General features: G+C 30.3%; 1 protein-coding gene across 3 annotated transcripts; it reads left to right on the top strand.

Moving 5' to 3' along the window:
- The first annotated feature begins 751 nt into the window (after positions 1-751).
- LOC130629534 (uncharacterized) lies at positions 752-20978 on the top strand. 3 transcript variants are annotated; one of them, XM_057442780.1, is made up of 12 exons: positions 752-892; positions 3257-3284; positions 5710-5898; positions 9482-9923; positions 10379-10406; positions 11322-11581; positions 11667-14124; positions 14252-14506; positions 14592-14638; positions 18427-18908; positions 19317-19379; positions 19503-20978. In XM_057442780.1, the coding sequence occupies exons 4-11, from the start codon at positions 9503-9505 to the stop codon at positions 19332-19334; spliced, it is 3969 nt and encodes a 1322-aa protein (XP_057298763.1). In that variant the 5' UTR covers positions 752-892; positions 3257-3284; positions 5710-5898; positions 9482-9502; the 3' UTR covers positions 19335-19379; positions 19503-20978. The 3 variants fall into 3 exon arrangements, 2 of the variants coding, with proteins under 2 accessions (XP_057298763.1, XP_057298764.1); XR_008981973.1 differs by lacking the exons at positions 19317-19379; positions 19503-20978 and having other exon boundaries at positions 14592-17605; positions 18427-18540; XM_057442781.1 differs by lacking the exons at positions 752-892; positions 3257-3284; positions 5710-5898; positions 10379-10406 and having other exon boundaries at positions 9786-9923.
- The last annotated feature ends 633 nt before the right edge of the window (positions 20979-21611 follow it).

Genomic DNA, 21611 nt, shown 5'->3' on the forward strand with positions numbered 1-21611 from the left:
TATTCGAATACGTCTGTTTAAACGCCATTCTTAGCAAATGAGATATTATTGTTAAGAAAATGAAAAGGATTAACGAGAGTAGAGTTTTCCCTTTATTTTCTCACAGTTATTTCGAAATGTTTGGTTGAAAATACACACAATTACTCTTTGTAGTGTAATCACCTTCTCATACAAAGTTTTTTTTATTTTATTTTTTTATCTTGGCTAAATTACAATACTCTTAGAATACGTCTGTTTGAACGCCATTTAAATTCATAATATATTCTTTATAATTTAGTCTTAAGATAATACAAAATTCACGTAAATTTACCAGGTGAAATTTCTGCAAGAAATTCATCTGTAGCTTCTCGCAGCTACCATTTATGTTGTGTAGACAAATAATGATAGAAAAGCAATTTTGTGACGTTAACGACTTGCCAAGACGGATGTTTTTCAACTTTTCTATTTTTTTCTCAATTCCTTAACTGTTGTTGTATGGCGGGAATAAAATAGGGCGTTACTGTAATTGACGCTTCATGTTTTTTTAGGTTAAATTGAACTTACTGATTTTATTTCAGTCTAAAGGTTTAAGATATAATTTAATTTCTCTCACGGAACTTTTGTGCCAACATAATAAACAAAGAGAACTTATTGTGCATGCGCACAAGCACATGAACTGTCGCACAATGCTACCGCGCATGCCTACTTAACTACAACGCCTATTTCAAAGCCTATAGCGCATGCGCAGTTTTGACAAAATTTAGATGAAAAACTCATGCAAAACACGACGCCTTCTCATTGCGTTTTGAAATCGCGTAAAGGCTAGATACCTAGTAGTTCAGTTTTAACAAAAAAAGACGGAAGATTGAAAGATTGATTTAAATTGAAAGACGTTTTTACTGATTGTTAAAAGGTAATGCTTCTTTGTAAACAAAACATTTTTGTTACTGTCTACTGTATGACTCTCAAGAAGAAACAAACATAATTTTGGTGTTAAGAAAATAGAATTTTTCTCCCTTTAAAAAATGCATGCGACGTTTTGTTATTACACGCTTTTTACTTGTGTAAGAACTATACTTTATATCTCAAATGTAAATATTCTAAATAATTTTAAGTGTGCTTCAGTACTTTTAGTTTAGTACATTAGTTGTTTAAAAAACTATGTTTATCGTAATGTTCACAATTTGTGCAAACCACATACAATGATGCATTGCCATACCTTTTTAATTTAATAAAATAAGTTAAATAGACAGGCTGCAGCATATAGCATTAAAAAAAAAAGTTTATGAAACGTTTTGTTTTTGTGAAATGTCTTACCGCCTTGTATTTTTCAGCCCTCTTTACTTTGTCTTTTTTTCTTCAACCAAGGCGACTTTGATCATGGTTATATAGGATGAAATAAAAACAGCACAAAGGAGATAAAACATAAAACCAAGACCACAAGTTTTGAAATAAACTTTTTCTTTGATTTGCTTAGCAACTGAATTGCAATTTTTTTTGAATAGCATATGATTTTAACCTTTATCATTATGGAAATAAATATTACACATTTAGTGTGTGTTTCACATACATAGTTTTAGACCTGCTGGACATCTAAATAATTCAGAACTTTGTTTTGCTAACTTCTTTTAATTTAATTCTGAATGCCATGGTGGTTCAATTATCCAGCTTATTTTGACCTCACTGTAATTTTTTCTTCAGGAGTCATGTTTGATTCAGTTCTGATAAAGCTCATTGAGTAGCCTTTAAATTTTATACGAACAAGGAGGCTGAAAATGGCTAAAACAACAACGAAAAAGGAACAATATCAAATTTAAACTGTTTTTATTCCTTTTTTCTGGTAAAATAAATCCAACGTGGTGATTCGTGCTTTTGTAATGTATTTTTTTTTTTTTTTGATTTTTTCAAGGACGGAGTAGTTATGAATAATATGTTGTTGCGGCATGAAATGTTTAGAAAATGGATGTGAATTTTATATTCTTCAAGTCAGAATGTCATCACATTGAGGAAAAACATTAACCTAAACATATTGTGACTTTTACTTAAAGATCTTATTACATTGTTTGACCACAGGGCTAGTTTTCTCCTCGCAATGCACTAACCATTGGCTAAAAGCCAAATCACATGACTGTCTGACCTAGAATATGTTAGAAAAGCAAACTATAAATGTAAATACAAAGTGCAAAGTCCAAAACTCCTGTCATATTTGTCTTGTGATGTGCTTAACATAATTAAACGAAAGTGTGAAAATATTTACATTCCAATCAAGAAAGTCAACAAAAAAATTTTAGTTTCTATGATGTATGTCTAGATGTATAAACAATCTACTTAATTTTTTAATTTAACCATTTTTTTAAAATATTTATTAGCAGTAACCATAGAGATACATGAAGAGAAAGAAACACAACACGATAATTTCTATTCAAAGTCCCATTGCTTAAGCAGAAAATGCGGAGGAGGCGTGACACTGGATTCCAGTTCTTTTTTCTATCAAAACAACTAATCACTAATTCTTAATCTGTAATAAGAATAATGTTGACAATTTTACCTAAAAAAATTGAGGAAGTAAATAACTGTTCCATTGAATTCTTCCAACGTAACACGAAAATGTCACATCCGATATAGCTATTCTTATACAATTGTTCCTAAATTTTATCTTCAATCAGAAATTAACTAATCACACAATTTTTATTTTCTACCCAAAAAATCAGCAGGCTTAAAAAATATCATTAGGCTCCAATAATAAAAAAAATTTCAAGATCAAAATCAAGACAAAAGAAAACAATTTATTTTGATTTTGAACCACAATTTAAGGATTTTATAGAGTCACCTGGATTTAGTTATTAGTCTCAACTCTACAAGCTTGTAACACTAAGAACCTACATGCTCAAATAGACGTAAAAACAGTGATCGAGAAACATGTGCAGAAAATCTTAACTCTTATAAAAAATGGTGATGAATAGCACAACTTCGTCACATTGTACATTATTCAAATAAATTTAAATTTTTTCTTTTATAAGAGAAAGAATTAAAATTGTGTTATTTTCTAGTCTCTATAAGATTAGTCTTGTGTCAATTAGGTCATGCTACATCATACACGAAATCTTCAAGCTATAACTTACAAATTTATCGACTTGTTGTGCTGGCGATATTCTGTGGCTTTTGCACGGGGGCTAACAACTAGTCTATCAAATAAGATCATATATATCTAAACCAATTTACCTTGTATTTTTCTACTTATGATTTCAATTGTTTACGTTGTTTTTCTCTTTTGTAGATCCTGTGACAAAGATTTCTGCTTGCAGGTAAATGGCTAAGTATATTTAAAATATTTTAATTATTATTGGCCTCGTGTAACTTTTATCTACGCATGCACTCTTTTTAAGTAACCTATTTGTATTAAACCAAGTATTAAGAATTCTAAAATATAAGTAATAAAGCCTTCACTATTACAGCTTTTTTCCCCTAAGAAACATTTAGAGAGACATGATTTTAAAGAAAAAATTGACTTAACTTCAAATTTAACCAGCCAATACAAATGAGCATTTAAATTTTTATACAAAAAGTTATTCTGAGAAGTTTGTTAACACACAGTATGTATTGTAAAGAGCTTGGAACTCTGATCAAAATAAGGTATATAAACATGTATATTTAAGGAACAGAGAAGGAGATACATACGTTTTAAAATTTTGCTGGCGTCAGCAAAGTCAAGTCCTCGTTTTCAAGTTAATTGGCCTCAAAGTTGTAAGTGCACGTTGAATTTCTGTCTAATTGAAGAAATGGCACTTGCAAACTTAATATTTACATGGTAAATTACCCTTCCATGGAATCACATAAGCAACTTTTGTAACTCGGACCAAGAAAGTATCAAAAATTCTAGACCACTGTTATTTTTCTCTATTTTACAGACGTTACTGTTCTTTACTTGTTGTTTGTTAATTACTTACTTGAGAAGGTGAAATTCATATTTGCATTTACTATTCGTGCTGGGGGACGGTGCTGATTCAGGCTCTGCTCTTAAACTTTTTTAATACTTTTTTATGTATTCATAATTACACCTTCAAATTTTTCAGAACTTTTCAAAACTTTTATTTTGCTTTATTTTCCAAAACCAATTTCTTTGAATTATGCCGAAGCTTTATGTGACTTCTTAGTTTATATTGTTTTATTATTTTGTATTTCTATTATTATTGTTACTAAATTCATCTCAATTATATAACATTCAAAATCGTTAACAAAGTTCAAAGTTTGTGCTTTCTTCCATATGTCACTAAATTTGATGACGTCATCACCAAAAATGTTGACGTCGCCAATTTTTTTTTCACCAAATTGTTTATAAATACCTGGACAACACTTGTGATAAGTTTCAAGTCAAACGGACAACAATTATAGAAATTACACGGAAGGGGTGGGGGTGATTTTTAAATGCGTCGTATTTCTCAGGTTATTATTAGGTTAATAAAATTAATAAGGATTTATGGTTTTCTTTATGATATTGCACTAATTTCTGAAAAAAAATATTAACAAACTTTTTTATGTTATTGCTACAAATACAACGGTTAACCGAATGACAAAACCCGGCTTAAGAGAGTTTGCAAACATTTTTCAAGCCTAAAACACTAAATTATTATTACTAAAATATTTTCCATCTAAATTATGTTCCCATCTTTCAACTGGATTTTATTATCTGCCTTACTTTTTATCGGTTAGCTTGCATCCTCTGATATATTAACAGGAAAGAAATTTTGATTCTACGTAACAGAACATTAACATCTTTTTAGAATACAAGAGGCTGCACGAGATCATTAATTAATACAGTGCCAGAAAATAGCATTACTTACGCCAATGTATTTAAATGATAAGATCTTTGACAGTGAGTGTCAAAGTTTAATAGAGTAAACATATTAGCTGTCGGCATATTTAATAAAAAATACACACTGAGTAACATGAGAAAATCTAAGTTACCTACGCTGTGAAACATAAAATAATCTCACATAACTCAGCTATCCTGCTGTGTCATAAGAACAATCAGATTTTAATAATAAATAAACTTTTATTACAGCAGTATCGCTGAGTTTGAGAGAACAAAAAAAAACAATTTGTTTTTTCTTAACATTTTTTCCAATAAATTCAGAAAAAAACATACATTACCTCAAAATCTACAATCTTGGTCGAGATATGTTGAGACAATACAGCTAATCTAAAACAGATTCCACAGCAACCGTTTAAATTTATTTTTAACGTTATAGTCAAGCATTCCTGACCTTTTTCTACGCAGTGAAGTTGCTAATATTACAATCACTTCCGAAGAATTAGCATATATAACAATTAATTGGCATTGAAAAAAAATAATTCTTAGTTTGCATTATTTCCCTCCAAAATGTATAAAAATAATTCTTAAAATAACTTTACTGATAATTTTCCCTCCAAAATGTATAAAAATAATTCTTAAAATAACTTTACTGATAATTTTAGGGTTAGCTGTTACAGGTTATATCTTCTTCCTTAAAGCTTATAGCTATCTAGCATTGCGTCATGTGACAGTAGTGGTCTTGCCGTTATTAAGGGTTGCGGTTTTACGGAACTTTATGATAAGAATTTCACTATAAAACCGTCGAGATTAAACTTTCTGAAAATCTGTAGGAGGAGAGTGATTATTAGAAAATGTAGTGAACATCGAGTATAACTATCTCGTACCCAGGACTAATATCTTTTGTATTATTTTTTCAGGATATATTGGTTGGAAACGAGGTTTTAATTAAAAAGGCTCATAATACTTTCATAGTATATAATACTATTAAATTGATTCTCTAAGAGAGATCAAAAGAAATTCCTTGTGAGCATCGAGCCATTAAATATTTAGAGGTATATTGCATTAACGAATAGCAACTCCAAGCAGAAGAAAGAGGCTGTTGACAGGTAAGGTTGTTTGTACTATACGTAAATTATACTAAACCTTAAGGCGTGAGTATACAAAAAAGGTGTGATATTTTAAAATGCTTTTAATTCACCAAAACTTTATTTTGATATATTAATGTAGATATTTTTAGAAAGCCTATATGATTACCTATATAATGCTATAAAAATTATTAAGAAAAAATAAAATTTGAAGGTTTAATAGACACGAAAAAAATACAAATGCGATTTCTTTTACAAAACTAATAATTTCTCAAGTTTGCTGTTTGCTTTTTTGTGATCACAAGACATTGATCTAAAAACGCTTTTTTAATTTTTTCTTAATGTTTTTTACTTTTGGAGTTATTTAGTATTAAAAATTTTTCCACAATAACTCGCGTTCTACTCATTCTCAAGAAATAAAAAAAAGCTTTTTTAGATCAAACATTCCTCTCCACGCTAAGCGTGCTCTCCACCTCACATTCTTTATAGTTTTGTAAAAAAGATTTAAAACGTAAGTGATACTCTCTTAAAAATTTAACACTGTGAAAAAGAGCTTTTAAGTTTCTCACAGAAATCTTATACTTCTGCATGATAATTGCTTACTATGGTAACGACTATTTGTTAACAGGTTTTTTTTACATCTTATGTTTATGCTGCACGTGTTCTCTCACATTCGCAATTATACACAGTTGAGTATGAGTAAAACAAAACAAACTGTAGAAACAAAACTCTGTTCGACTAGTGCTAGCTTGGTGATCGGCGGTAGAAACATTTTGCTTTAATCTTCTTTTAGCTGGCAGGTCAAATATTTTTGTTTTGGATTTTCTTCTTTCTTTTGATGATATAAAAGCTTTATGACGATAGGACATTTTTATTCGCTGTTAACTTATAAACTGGTTTTGCCATGTTTTTCACAGTAAATTATATTCAGCTTTGGAAGACAAAGAAGAAAAAGAAAATATTCTTATGGGAAATAGGAGAAAAACTTCAAAATAATCTTGGGGGATAATAATCTATTCTAAATACATTTTTTAAAAAATATTTTTGCACCATTTTAAAGCGCAGATCTTTTTTTATCTAATCACTTAAAAAAATTTTTTTTAGAAAACAAACCATTTTTTCGTATACTCACGCCTTAAAGACATAAACTACAAAAAACAATTAAGGTAGATTAAGTTGTTTTTACCTCTTGACTATTTCACTTTTTCCATCAACATGAACACAATTTTTATACCTTAACTCTTTAAAAAAAATCATCCCTATACCAAATTATGATAAAAAATAGACAAAATATGGATGTTATTTATTTTAAGGATACTGTAATGCACGTTTCTCACTAAGCCCTAAAGCTTTGTTTTCACTTAGCGGTAACTAGCTCTAATGAGTGGTAATGAAATCGCGGGTTTTTTTATAAATAAAAGCTGCTCGTTAGCAAGTTATTGTTTTCTAGCGGTAATATTTTCATGATTGGTAATTTTTTATTCAAAATGGAATGAAATGTTGTTATCTGTTGAAAAGTGAAAGTATGAAAAAGAGATTAGACCAATTATTAGACCAATGAAAAAAACTTACTTATAATAAAACTTACTTGTAAAAATACTCTTTATCACCAAGTCGTAATTCACGAAGAAGATTTAAAAAAACTAGCTACTTGTTCTTTTTTTGTAAATGTCACGGACCCGAAATCGATGATCTCTTTTTTCAATCATCATTCATAATCAAAAACTTGGGTTTGCTTTTATTATGAATAACTTTTCCTCATCTAAAGAATCCATTCTTAACTGAGAGATAATTTTGATAATTTTTATGATTTAAAGTTTTATTTCTCAAGTGGAAACATAAAACGTTACCGCTAGTTAACGCTTGCTAAAATGATACCGCTCATTACCGCTAGTTACCGTGAATCGGAAACCAAGCTTAATTAACGCTCACTAGGCCCTAACTAACGATAGACTATTTATTAACTAGCAGGGCTAGTATTGGTAAGGAGACGTGTAATTGACTATCTTTGTCCCTTTTGGAGATTTTTGACGGCACTATCGCTGATGTATCTTTGTTATATAACGATACAAAAATATAAACCAAATCATACATACGATCATATTAACGATTATCTCTGATTGCGGAGTAAACATTTTAACTCATCAATACAGTCTATATTTTTATAAAAGGACAAATATATCCCTTTTTTATAATGCGATAGCGTGTTCGGAATAAAATGAAACTGGTGCACTGTATAAGGAAATCATGCTGAACAATTCGTGATCTGGCGTACTTTTCTTGCGTAGGTAGACAATAAAAACGGAGATTATCAGTATGACACTACATAATTTCGTGACTACAATATTTTAATCCTGTTTTTCTTTTGTCGTATTAATCTCAGGTAGTTTATACTACTTATTTAATTTAATATCACTTTAGAAAACTTTGCAAAATTGGCGATTTGTTTCATGCTTTGGATTTTGATGAAGGAGGATTATCACTATGGCACTACGTATCTTCATTGCGACAATATTATAATCCTATTTTTTGTCTTAAAATCTCACGTAGGCTTCCACTACTTATGTAATATAATATGACTTATAGAAAAAGAGCCTATATGAAATAATCTTTTAGAATAAATAAAGGTGAAGAATTCTTTATTTTATTGGACGACCATCAAAATCCTTCAAATAATGTGTACTAACTATACTATGAAAATCATCCTTATATGCCAACAGTATGCATTTTAGTAATTGCTATTCTAGTGTTTGAAATCACTTTACACACGCCTAATGCCGTCACACATGGTTATTTTTCTAGTTTTGTAATAAATTTAAATTTTTCAAGTATTACTGCGGATAGGGCGTCAATTCTTAGTAGATTTATTCACTGGGTAGAAAGATTTATATTTTGTATAAAAAAATAATTTTAATCACTTCATTGGGATTGAAAATGACGTCATATTTGTAAGGAAGTTTATTACTGTATCGATAAAGCAAAAAATCTGATTTCCTGAAATATCCATTTGAAGTCATTAAACTTTGCACAAGGTTAGAATTTATAAATGTTTGAGGTAAGGAAAACAATACTGAGATTAGAAATGACAATATTTTAGTGAAACGATACTCCCTTTAAATCTGTTCTGTATTTTAGCTTTGTGACCCATATATCTTCTTGGCAACACCTTAGTAACCACCTAGTGATGAACATACATGTAATGAATACTAAATTTAACTAATACAAAATCGTACAACACTCATACATGCAAGTCAGCACATTATAAAATTTACAAAAAATTATACCTGTCCCAAAATTTTGATACCCCGCGAAAAGTATGAAGATTTTTCAAATAGAATTTTTTTTTATTACAAGTCCCAATGAAGGTTAGAAAAAGTCACAAAATTTCAGCACATAATCACATGCCAACAAAACTTATGCCCAGTCCAAGAGGCCGTCAGCATATTGTACCCCCCCCCCCTTCCCCTTTCCTCCTCTCCTTTAGGTGTACCAACGCAATATGTCTGCAACAATGTAATTACGCTAAACAGTGTAAAAACGAAGTAATCTGTGACAAAATGTGAACGCATTTCAGCACCTATTTTATAACATATATTGTTCTTAGATAAGCAAAGAGAAAAACAAAATGGCCACCAAGGCAAATTGGGATATTATGATATCCTACCATCATGCGTCTGGCAAGGAGTACATGAAAAGGATTAAAGAGTCATTATTAAAACAGGATTACTCTGTTTGGACTGATGAAGATCGAGTGTATGGAGATTTAGGTGCACGGATGGCAGAAGGCGTTGCAGGATCAAAATTGATCATTCTTTTACTTTCAAAGGGATATGAAGAATCTAAAAACTGTCAGAAAGAATACAACTTGGCCTGTGCGCAACACAAGAAAATTATCTGTGTAATAGTTGAGAAAGGTTATAAACCTCCAGCAGACCATGTGCTCAGTTTGATCCTGGGCAATAACATGTACTACCAATTATACAGAGGTGATGAAACAACTTTTCAAAATCTATTAAAAGACATCTCACAACAGCTATTAGGAGAAGGTATGTGCATTTCAGTTGTAGATTTAAAAACTGCAAAACTGTTTTATCGTTGTGTCATCTTGTGTATAGTTTGAAATACTAAAGGTCGTCGAAACTTTTAGTTGGCAAAACTTTAGAATTTTTTTGTTTACATTTCCCCGTCTTTGTTAGATTAAAGCAAAAAGAAACTACTACATTAGACCAATGTTTGTTTATTTTAAAAAAAGTTTATTTTTGAAGCAGGGTTTAAATAAATCTGTAGCTGGCCAATCCATAACAACCACAAATTGTGGATATTGTTAATGAGCCCTCAGTTAACACATGTAAATTCAGTCTATTTTGTTACACTGAATTTGTTGAAATGCTAGATCTTTGCGTTTCTATTGAGTAACAGTGCATTTAATGATTTAGTTTAGATAGTTTAAATAGGGTTGTTTTAACTTTTTTGCTTTTATTTATTTTCTTATTTTTGATAGCCCCAGTAAAGACTGAGCCCATTTTGAAGTAAGTGTCACACATTTTACAAAAATTCTACAATGAAAAAAATATTCTGTTTGTCATGTTTTGTTTTGTTTTGTTTTGTTTTTGTTTTTTTATCTCTACCTATTAAACCAGGAAAAATTTCCTAAAAGTATATAAATTTAACAATAACGTCTTTCTTTCGTATTTTTGAAATTTAATTACTAAATCTATTCTTGTTAAAAGTTCTTGTTACAAGTATGTAGTAAGCAACATCAGTTCTTTATACATCAGTAAAAGATATTTTAAATGGTAAAACATCTTCTTTAAAAATATAATAATAGTAAGAAAAATGATTTTAGAAAACTGACATTATACTGCCTTATAAATCGGGATAAAAAGACATTAGGCGACCTTATGTAAAGCAGATTATACATTCTCACCTTGTCGCCGATTGTTTATATCAATGAAATTTTAATTCAGCGGATTTGTTGATGATTCAGTAAAAGATATTTTATATGCTAAAACACTTCCTATAAAAATGTAATAATAGTAATAATAATGATTTTACAAGGCTTACTTTATTCTACGCTTATAAAGTCAGTAAAAAAAGATATTAGTTAATTAAAACTAATCATAAACAACTCTTTAATTTGCATCTACTTTAAACTACTCGTTGTCTATTATATCATTTATCAGAATTAAAGAGTTTTTTTACCGTTATTACAACAGTAATATAGACTCATGATTAATATCATAAAGTGCTAGTTGGTGGTCCGTGGAAAAATCCCCGGGTTCGGTCCTTTTAATACCTAACTGCGTGTGTGTCAATACATGCGGTACCGTTTTGTCTGACAGACAGACAGACGTATACGGGTATTATAATATAGATACAGAAATATAAAAGTTCGTTGACAAATATTTTAAAATATTAGCTTCCAACTATATTTTTAATTTTAGTTTTTGGATGTATAAAGACAAAGAAGAAAATATCATTGTTAAGTTTCATAATAAAAACTTAAAAACCGTTCAGAGAATTACTATACAACAGGACGGTAGTGATACCAAGGTAGAACTGAAAGAATCATCGTACTTTTATGAAGAAATAGGAGACAATAAGCTTGTATTAACAATATATAAGGCAGCTACCCGGTACATCCTAAAACTTGTCATATCGTTGCTGGACATTGATGGAAATAAAGAGATTTTTGAAGTAGACAGTAAGTAGTAACTAATTAGGTTTTTAATTTTTTTAAAAAAAATTGTCTTAAAAGTTTTATACGTCACTTTCATTACTATTTGTAGATGTCAACATTGCCTGCGCTCACAAGTATTACAACAAAGAAAGTAACTTTTCTCTCCATACACATAATAGCGACAAAGTTGCAGCACATATTAAGTCAATTATCAGCACCCCTGTTCTTGAAACTAACATTCAGCTGTTCTGTTGTGGAGAAGTATATGAAAAAAGTAGAAACGAATACTTAAGATTTTCAAGAAATTATGTTAATGAAAACTGCACATCCAACAATGCCTTTCTAAAAGAAGCCGTCCAATTTCCACCACCAATGGTAAATGAAGAGATTTCCAGCTTTGCATTTCGACTAAAGTCAATTCTCAGTGAAATTGGGCACGTGTTTGTGATCTTCACACATTACAATGCCACGGAAAATCTGAGACTTCTAAATTTAAATACTTATTGTGATCGTGTTCAAGATTATAAACACAGACTTCTGCTGCTCCATCCATCTCAAAATACCTTCGTCAACATAAGATACACTAAAACTACTAGTGGGTCAATCATTGAGGAAGAATTTCAAAATGGTGAGGCAGATATCAAACATTTGTTTTCAATCAATCAACAATTTATCTTGAATAGTACCTCCAGATTTATAAATGTTGTTGCTGCACCAAATTTCCAAACGTTAGAGAACATCGACGTTTGTGCAAACTGTCAATTGTTAGATCAGTCTATTTTCTCGGATGACACAAAGGTTCAAAATTTCCTTCTATCTCTTGGATTAACAAGAAAAGACCTTGATCACAAAAGCAAAGAGCAGTACATGAACATATTGGGTCAAGCAATGTGTTTCATGGCTTGTAGAGAAACTATGAACACTGTTCCAACAATCAAAGATGACATCCATGGGAAAATATGCAGTGTTCTATTGTCATCTGAACAGTCAAATATTTTGTTTGACGAATCTAAAAAGAAAATTATTGTTGGACCATTAGGAAGTGGTAAATCGGTTCTTGCTTTATCTCATCTAAAACAACTTTACCAATGTTGTGAAGGAAAATGCACAATATATTATGTCATGTGGAGTGACAAAACAATACTGCTGAAAGGTATTGAAAAATTCGTCTCAAAATTTCAATGCAACAAAAATACCACTGTAAAAGTAAAGAATGCAATTGAATTAGCGAAAGAGCTCAATCTCTTTAAACTTCCAACCTTATCCCAATTATTACTGTTGTTGTTAAAGAAACACGGTGGTATGTCATTTCATTTTATAAGTGACGAAGTTGATGGAGCGATGTTTGACAAACAAGAAGCTTTATCGCTGAAGCAGATTTTGGAGAGGGAAGAGGCTTTAAAGAATTCCATGATTGTGTTGTTTCTGCAATCTTTGGAAAAGCACAGGATATTGGTTTCATCTGGAGAATTAAAAAGCCATGATAAATACAAGTACGAAGAAGCTGGTATGCGTGTGTTTTACCTCAATAAATCAATGCGAACAACGAAGAATAATTTTAACTTCTTGGTACAATTTGAGAAGAAAATTTCCGGGATTGAATCAGTTATCAAACATCCTGTTCAGGACAAAAATCATGAAATATCATCAGCAAAATCTGGAACGACCAGCTCTACCATTCAACAAAATTCAAAGCAGCGTAAAGTCTTAGAAATAAAGAATTCACAAGTAGAATCAGCCGAAGAAAGTAAAAAGATTTTTGAAGAACCAGTGGATATAGAGGAAATTGCAGCTGCCTCACATTATCCAGATGTTTCTGAAGATATCAAAACCCTAACCAAAGTGAAATGCAACTCTGCGCAAGAAGTTGGACATAACATTGAAGGTACAAAGCCAATACTGATACATCTTAATTATGAAAATGAAACAGAAGAACAAAGTATTGTCATGTTAGCTCTCTCGTTGGAATACTATCTAGATCTTGTTAATATTAAACGTTTATTTTTTCATAACACTGTGGAACAAATGATCACGTTTCGAAAAGTTTTGGATTTAATCAGAAGGGATTATTTTGTTTATAACAAACAAACTGAATGGAGTGTCATCGACCGCTGCAATAAAGTGTGTGATCTTCCTGCAGACGTGGGTTATAATATAATAACCGACGTACACGGTAGTAGAGGAACAGACTTTTGTGAAACCGTATGTGCTATTGACGTAAATGACACTATGTTGCGACACAAGACGTTAGAAGGCATGTCCAGAGTAACTGAACGCCTGATAATTGTTTGCGCGTGTAACATACAGTCTGCTACTACAAATTCATCAACTGGACATATCATTAAAGATCTGTTACCGGAGTACCTAAATGAGGTTTCTGTTGAATGCGCAAAAAATTCAAATAAAGACTTACATTACATTGAAATGCAAGTCAGTGACAAAAAATCGATAGGTTTTGTGAATACAAATTCGCGCAGATACAAAAATCTGATGGAACGGATAAAGAAAATTAAATATGAAAAGGATGAATCAGATGTGCATGATTTCGCGCGAGTTATACGTAAAAAGTAAATACATCTTTTTATTTATTTGTAGTATAAGCAAATTACCAGCAGGTATAATTTTTAATCAGAACTGCAAAATGTCTTCTAAACTTGTTTGTAGTACACTTTTATGCCTGCATCTAATTTCTAGTTTCCAGCCTCCAACAATCAACGTGAGCTGCAACTTTTCAAACGACCGTTCCTGTACAATTAATTGGAATGAGGAAGGATATCGTTACGTAATTAATATGGAGAACGACAGATCACAATGGCAGAACGTAGAGCATGTCATCACGTTTGGTGGATGTGTTATCAACAATTTAGTTATTGGAAATAAATACAAGTTTCGTGTTTTGGCTAGTAACGACTTTGGTCAAGCTCAAAGTGTTGTATCGTATCGACATGTGTAAGTTTTTTTGTGGTTTTTACTATTGATTTTCTAAAGGTATGGCTATTTTTGTTTCATTAGGTACTCCATTTTTTATTTCTAGAAATAATCTTCCATCAAGTCGTGCAGATATGTCTGTCACTTTTGAAGGTAAGTTCAATTGCTTGGAAACAGGGCTACAGATAAAATTTGGTAAATTTCAAAAAAAAAATTGTATGCTCTGTATGCTAATATTAAAAAGGTTTTGATGATGCTAAGTTGAACCAATCATTGAAACCAAAATAATACGTTATATCACGTGATTTGAATATTTGCGTACCAAATCTATAAATGTTAATAGTTATTATATTTATTAAAAAAAGTTAAGGCTGGTTGAGGTTGTCCATCTTCTGTTGCAATCCGTTTTAAGCATTTGATGACAGCAGTGATTGTTTCAGACTTTCGGCTTTATCTTTCGATATCCAGTAAAGATAAAAGTTAGTTTTTGATAACATCAGCATGACCTTTTTGAACAAATTATAGGGCATTTGTTCTGTACGTTAGCATGTTAGATTGAGTAAGTAACATCTCTTAAACCTTTTCGTATCAGCAACAGTATAACTCTCGCATATTTTTAACCAACCCTGTTTATTGATTTTAAAAAATAATCACGAAACAGAAATGATATATTTTTGACCTACATCGTAGTCATAGTGCTTGTGAAACATTTTAATTTTTATTAATCACCGGGAAACGTGTCCAAAGTAAAATATGAAATTCCTTTATGGTGAAATGTTAACTTTGCTACTATTATTTTCCTTGAGTTGATAGGATATTTTGTATATCCAGTGCAGCTTTCTCCTGGTAAACAGAAGCACAAAAAGATTTACATGTTATCAAACTGTAATTGTATTGAAAAATCTTTTTTTTTAATATAATCAAATCTCTTTTCTTTGAAATGCTTTGAAAATATAAAATTAAAATAATCAAGCATTACGAAATCAAAGATGCACTAGAGATCCATATTTTATTCTCAAGGTCATTTTTTTTGGTGAATAAGAATTTTCAATTTTCTCGACAATTATATGTAGTTTAATCGAACTTTAGAAAATTGAACTAAAACGTTACTTCTGAATCAATTACTATTGCTGACCTCTACTATAAAGTTGCCTCCCTATACTTTAACAAAAGCAAACGGAAAATAGTCAAGGTATTTTTTTAATCCTGTTTGGTTGATAGGCTCCTTTTTCTCTTCCACATATAGTGTGGCAAATTAAAAAACAGTAAAAAAATGTTTTAATCCAGCATAAAAGAAATTAATAATTTTTCTAATTGCATTTTCAAAGAGGTAGGAATGAAAATTATTTTTTTGCGTGGTATTACTTAAAATTATTGGGGTAGTAATTGGGATGGCGGCTGGGGTAGTTAAATCGTATAATCGAAGCGTATATTTTGTAAATATACATTGTAGATTCAATTTAACTGTAATACTATTTGAATTGGGTGTAAAGTTGTTAAACAAAAGTTTTACCTGTACATTAAGTTTACAACGCGTAGCTCCGCAATATTTATATGTTGCAGGATAATGCAGATCTTATGCCTTCGCAAAATTTGGCCACCGTGTCAAATTGATCACTATTGAAAAAAGATGGGCAATGTTGAACAGTTCGGCTCCTATAGGATAGTTACCAAACTTGTCTTCAGGAACTGTTAGGCTTTTTATAGTTGGACGGCCTAGTATAATACAAGCCATTATCCATAGCCATAAAGGTTTGAGTATACGGGTTGTGAATTAGTGAAATTCTTATGAAGCTATAGCCTCGTTTCCATACTATTTCAATATTGTAAAGAGAATTTCATCCGGAGAAAATTTGTCAGCAGGACCGGGGAAAAGCCTCCTTTCCAAGTTATTTATATTTAACCGTAATGGCTGGCCTCGATTCCATGTTATTTGGTCATTGACACGAGAACATCATAACCTAAAGATTTGCTGTAAGAGCCTTCTTTTCAAGTTATTAGCAACCTTACGAAACAAGAACGGGAGCATTTGCGACGGAGAAAATACTATTATTTTTTCAAGCATGTACAGATCAGGACAATCCCCCAAAACAAGGTTGACATTTTTCCTTCGATTTGAAAAGAACCATTTTGAGCTTGTGGATAGAGCGTCAAGTATTTAAGAAAGTAAAAATGTGATATGGAAATATTATTGATACAGAAACAGCGTATATAAGTTTTTCCCTAAATTGTGTCACTTTTTTTTGCATTTTTTTGATAGTTGCCATGGTTTTATTTTATATTGTAACTTTCGTTTAACTTTTCTTAAGCAATTATTGGCGCGTTTTGCGTACAACGGGATTTCATGAAAAGTTATTGTCAACATTGTTGCAGATAAACTTTTGTAAAAGTCTCTACTTACACTTGAAAATTATCGCTAATAGAAACAATTCAGTGCAAATCTTATGGGAAGGTTTCCATCTGCAAAACTTATCAGTGGCAAAGGAAAGCACATAATGATCTGGTCTGTAGAATGAAACTACCACCAAAAACACCACCCTAAACAATACCCCGACTTCATTCTCAAGACCCCTATTTGCTTTCTTATATCGGGACGGCGCAAAAGAGGAAGGGGTCTTGAGGACGAGGTTGGGATACCCCATGTTTTCAAATAACCGATCGCGTGTCAGAGAAACATCTTTGAAAGTATTCGTGCAGACGAAATCGAATATATTGAGTACAATTTGTTCTATTTTTATCAGTATATCATACTCAACCAAAACAAATATGTTTCATTCAACAAATAATTTTGATAAAATCCGGTCGTTTGAGGTTAGAGAAAATTTAATTTTGATAAAAGTAGCAGCTAGTTTTTATTATACATTATTTTTTTTCATGAGAAACCCGTTTACAATTAACGGAGTATTTTACTAAGAGCTGTGTACCTAAGTCTCGTGTTCTTTAGAACTTGTTCTTATAAATAACCGATCGCGTGTCAGAAAAACATCTTTGAAATATTCGTGCAGACGAAATCGAATATATTGAGTACAGTCGTTCTATTTTTATCACTATATCATACTCAACCAAAACGAATATGTTTCATTCAACAACGGGTTCTGATAACAACAGGATGTGAATAAGGTGAGAAAGGTTTTTCACTAATCGTTAAAAAACTCTCGAAAGTTTCATTTTAAAAATATTTTGTGTAGAAATATTATTTTAACGATACAATACTTTTTTAAGAAACCTAAAAAAAATTATGATTTCTATTGTACAAATTTTTAAATGTTTTTGAATGGTAGCTAAATTACTTTCAACGGTGTGAGAAAAAATATCGCTCGTATTTTTTGTTATTATACAATAAATTATTTTTTCAACATAAAATTTTGTACCGAAGATTTAAATTATCTTCTGTCACTAAACTTGTTCTTTTTATGAAACCGTGTTGTGATAAAGAATTTATTAGTTAAACAAAAATTCTGATGTCATCATGATTTAGACAATTAATTTTGTGTTTCTAATTTTTCTCCATTTGCAAATTATCCCATACATGATGACGTCATTAAATTAGTGTTATTACAATTTTAATATTTCATCTGTTTATCAATGTTTGTATTTATTTGTATAATCGTTTATTTTCTTCAATAATTTTTTTGTCGCTACGAACAAATTATCTCAAAATATTTTTTATTTAAGAATTTCCACTTGCGCAAATTAATCTGATGATATCAAAATAATATACTCGAAATTCGTTTGTTCTTATATTTATTTTTGTGTTTTTATAATTATTTGTGAATGTTTAATATATTAACATTCTTTTTTCACTATTTTTATGTTTATAAAATTTTCAATCTATTACAATAAGAAGAAACATCTTAAAATCGATGTCATTAATTTTTCGTTATCATATTTCATTAATTTATAAATTTATAATTTTTATTCATTTATTATTTTATTTTTAGATATCGTGGAAATTATTGAATCTAACGATATCGAGAAACTGAAAAAATTACTATCCATTCATCCAAACATCGTTCACATGAGAGGTGAACGTGAACGCACACCATTGTTGTGGACAGTATACAACACCGACAATACATCAATGGTGGAAATACTCATCTCATATGGGAGTGATGTTTGGGCGGAAGATAGTGGGAAACACAACAGTTATCATTTTGCTGCATATCATGATAGTCACACAATATTAGATATGTTATGTCGACATGATGTAACAAACATCAACCGTGGAAATGTTTTCAACCACACACCATTACATCTTGCTGCAGCGCATGGTTACATCTCATGTGTTGATGTTTTGTTACGTCATGAAAATATTGATGTGACGATCGAAGATGAAGATGGAAACACAGCTTATGATTATGCTGGAAGATTGAAGAATGAACAAAACCGGGAAATAATAAGACGAAAAATAAAAGAATACGAAGTAAGTTATTAAGTTGATTTAATAAATTAGAAAGAAGAATAAATTTGTATTTTATTTTAAGTTTGTCATATTAAGACATAAAGATGATTATAATATTTAAATGATAAAAGATAGGAAAAAATAGGAAGGAATGATTGGTTTGTAAGCAGAGTAAAATATTTTAACAACATTTTTAAAATAATTTAAAATACAATTAGATGTGATAATTTTGGTTTAAACAGATGAAAAAGATAAAATAAAATGTTGAACAAAAACATGTAGTTATAAAAAAATAATTTGAATACTAAGTAAAATAAAACTTCGTACCCAGACCTCTATCAACTGGATGAAACGAGAATAAACAATTAAACAGCTAGTTATGTTATATATGTTACGAGTTTTTTTCAATGTTTTTAAATATTTTTTCAGCAAAGAAGGAGAAGATAAATGTCCCAAGAAATTAGTTTGAAAAAATAACAATCCGGTCACCAGGTGAGATAATTTTTAAAATGTTTAAAAATTATGCGGTATTGTAATTTTACCAATCTATTTAAGTTTAAGTAACTTCGAAAATTTTCACATTTTTTTATGATATTAGAAACTTTTATTTTTTAGATGACGAACAAGTTTGCAGTTAAATTTTTTATTCTATTTATATTAGTCATTTATATATATTAATATGTTATACATATATATATATTTATTTTAAATATATCTTTTTGTATATATGTCTATAATAAATTATTGCAAATATAAATCCATGTTGCTTTTAGTTTTATATTATTTATTATTTAAAATATATATTTATACTTTATTTATATTAGAACAAATTTATAGGAACAATGAAGCTGGAAGTGGCTGAAAAATAAGAACAAAGGGAAAGGCTGAAGTTTTAATTTTGTGTTCTTAGCGCAAAAAATGGCAAATTACAGAATAAAATGATTTTAAGCAGTTTATCAGATTGTGTCTGACAGATTTATCTGATTTGACAAAAATCTTTTTTGTCGTCACAATCTGAAAAGTTACAACGTTTTAACTTTTTAGATTTTGTCTGAAGAGAATTAACCAATGAAGTTACAGATTGTTTTATGAAATATTATTGATTTAAAAATTCGTATGATTTCGAAAGAAAGAAACTTCACAAACAGAAATTTTATTGAACTTTTAAAAGGGGAAAAAGGTCTATGGAACATAAAAACTCCGCCGTACAAAAACAAGGGGTGAGAAGGCGAAGGTAATCGTCCGAATTTGTGGCAAATTAGAAATGAAACAAAATCTTCTCTTTCCCTGTTTTCGTTGTTTTCGTTGTTAATGTAAAAGACGCCGCTGTCGGATGAACATGTAATTAAAAATCAGCGTGAAGACAAATTTCATCGTTCTTATAACGCATTTTTTAGCAAAAACATTAGAATTAAATTTAATTTTTACCAATCGTACAATCCCTTTCTTTCACACTGTCTATAGTAAAGGTGATCAGAATTTTTATTAGCAGAATTTTCAGCTATTCTCTGACCTTCCTTGTGAATCCACTCATTTATATATAGTATTGTGTTATATCAAGTATATTTATATACCTATTTATGTATGAGTTCGGGTGAGTTTTATAAAATATATTTGATTTGATTTTGATTTACTGTGGAACAATTTTTGTTCGATTTATTTTCGTATCATGGAAAGATACATGTTCTAAGTCACGTGGTTTTGCTGCATCAAAATTGTCTCGTTCCCAACTAAAAAGGTTTGACTGCTATATTTTACGTGGCGTAATGAAACTCTCACATAGCTATAGCCTCGTTTCGATATGATTTCATTATTGCAAAGAAATCTTCATACGGAGAAAATTTCTTTGCCTCCTTTCTAAGTTATTAATCTTTAAAAATTAATTGCTCGTCTCGTTTCCATGCTTTTTTCGTAATTATAACCAGAAGATGTGCTGTGGAGAGCTTGCAGAGACGAAGACTTTTTTTAAGTATTTGTTTACATATAAAATTATCGCTAATATTTATTTATTTATTTATTCATAAGGAATACTTATACAGGATTTTTCCATTCAAAATTAGTAAAATATACAAAATATATATAATTACAAAATTTCTGTTCTTCCATGGATCCTGTTTCCCAGCCCTCCAAAAATAGTAATAAAATTTAAAATAATAACTAAAAATGTGTTGGTAAAAATTAATATTTACAAATTAAAAATCTCTTCATATAATTTTTACAAAATCTTCTATTGATGTCGAAGCACGTATTTTCAGAAGAAGCTCGTTGACAGTTTTTGCGCCATTTAAAAAGAAACTTTTTCTACTTGATTCCAGCTTAATCTTAGGAAGTCGTAGTGAATGATTCTTGTGTTGCTTGTCATTTTTTCGAAATAATTTACAAAGGTTTCACACACGTCTCCATGAACACACTTGAAGACTTGAAGGCAAAGACGTTTCCTTAACAGATCTTGAAAAATAGAAACCATCTTGTCCGAATCTAATGGGACGGTTTCCATCTACAAAACTTGTCAGCGCCAAAGTAGAGCATATAATTATCTGGTCTGTAAAATAAAACTACCTCCCCAAATACAACTTATTTTTTCAATAACCCGATAAAAACATCCCGCTTAGCCACGATCACGGTACCAGTGTGTTGAGAAAGAAAGAATGATTCTATTTGTCTTGTTATAGCTTGATGATGTACTTATTGTACGAAAAGTTTAACTTAATAAACAATATCATA

The sequence above is a fragment of the Hydractinia symbiolongicarpus genome, chromosome 2 (assembly GCF_029227915.1).
Source record: "Hydractinia symbiolongicarpus strain clone_291-10 chromosome 2, HSymV2.1, whole genome shotgun sequence".
Classification (NCBI taxonomy): domain Eukaryota; kingdom Metazoa; phylum Cnidaria; class Hydrozoa; order Anthoathecata; family Hydractiniidae; genus Hydractinia; species Hydractinia symbiolongicarpus.

Coding starts and splice junctions, on each gene's coding strand:
- LOC130629534 (XM_057442780.1), top strand. CDS start 9,503: ATGGCCACCAAGGCAAATTGGGATATTATGATATCCTACCATCATGCG. Junction 14,125..14,251: donor GCGCGAGTTATACGTAAAAA/GTAAATACATCT, acceptor TCTAATTTCTAG/TTTCCAGCCTCCAACAATCA. Junction 14,507..14,591: donor GTTGTATCGTATCGACATGT/GTAAGTTTTTTT, acceptor TTTTATTTCTAG/AAATAATCTTCCATCAAGTC.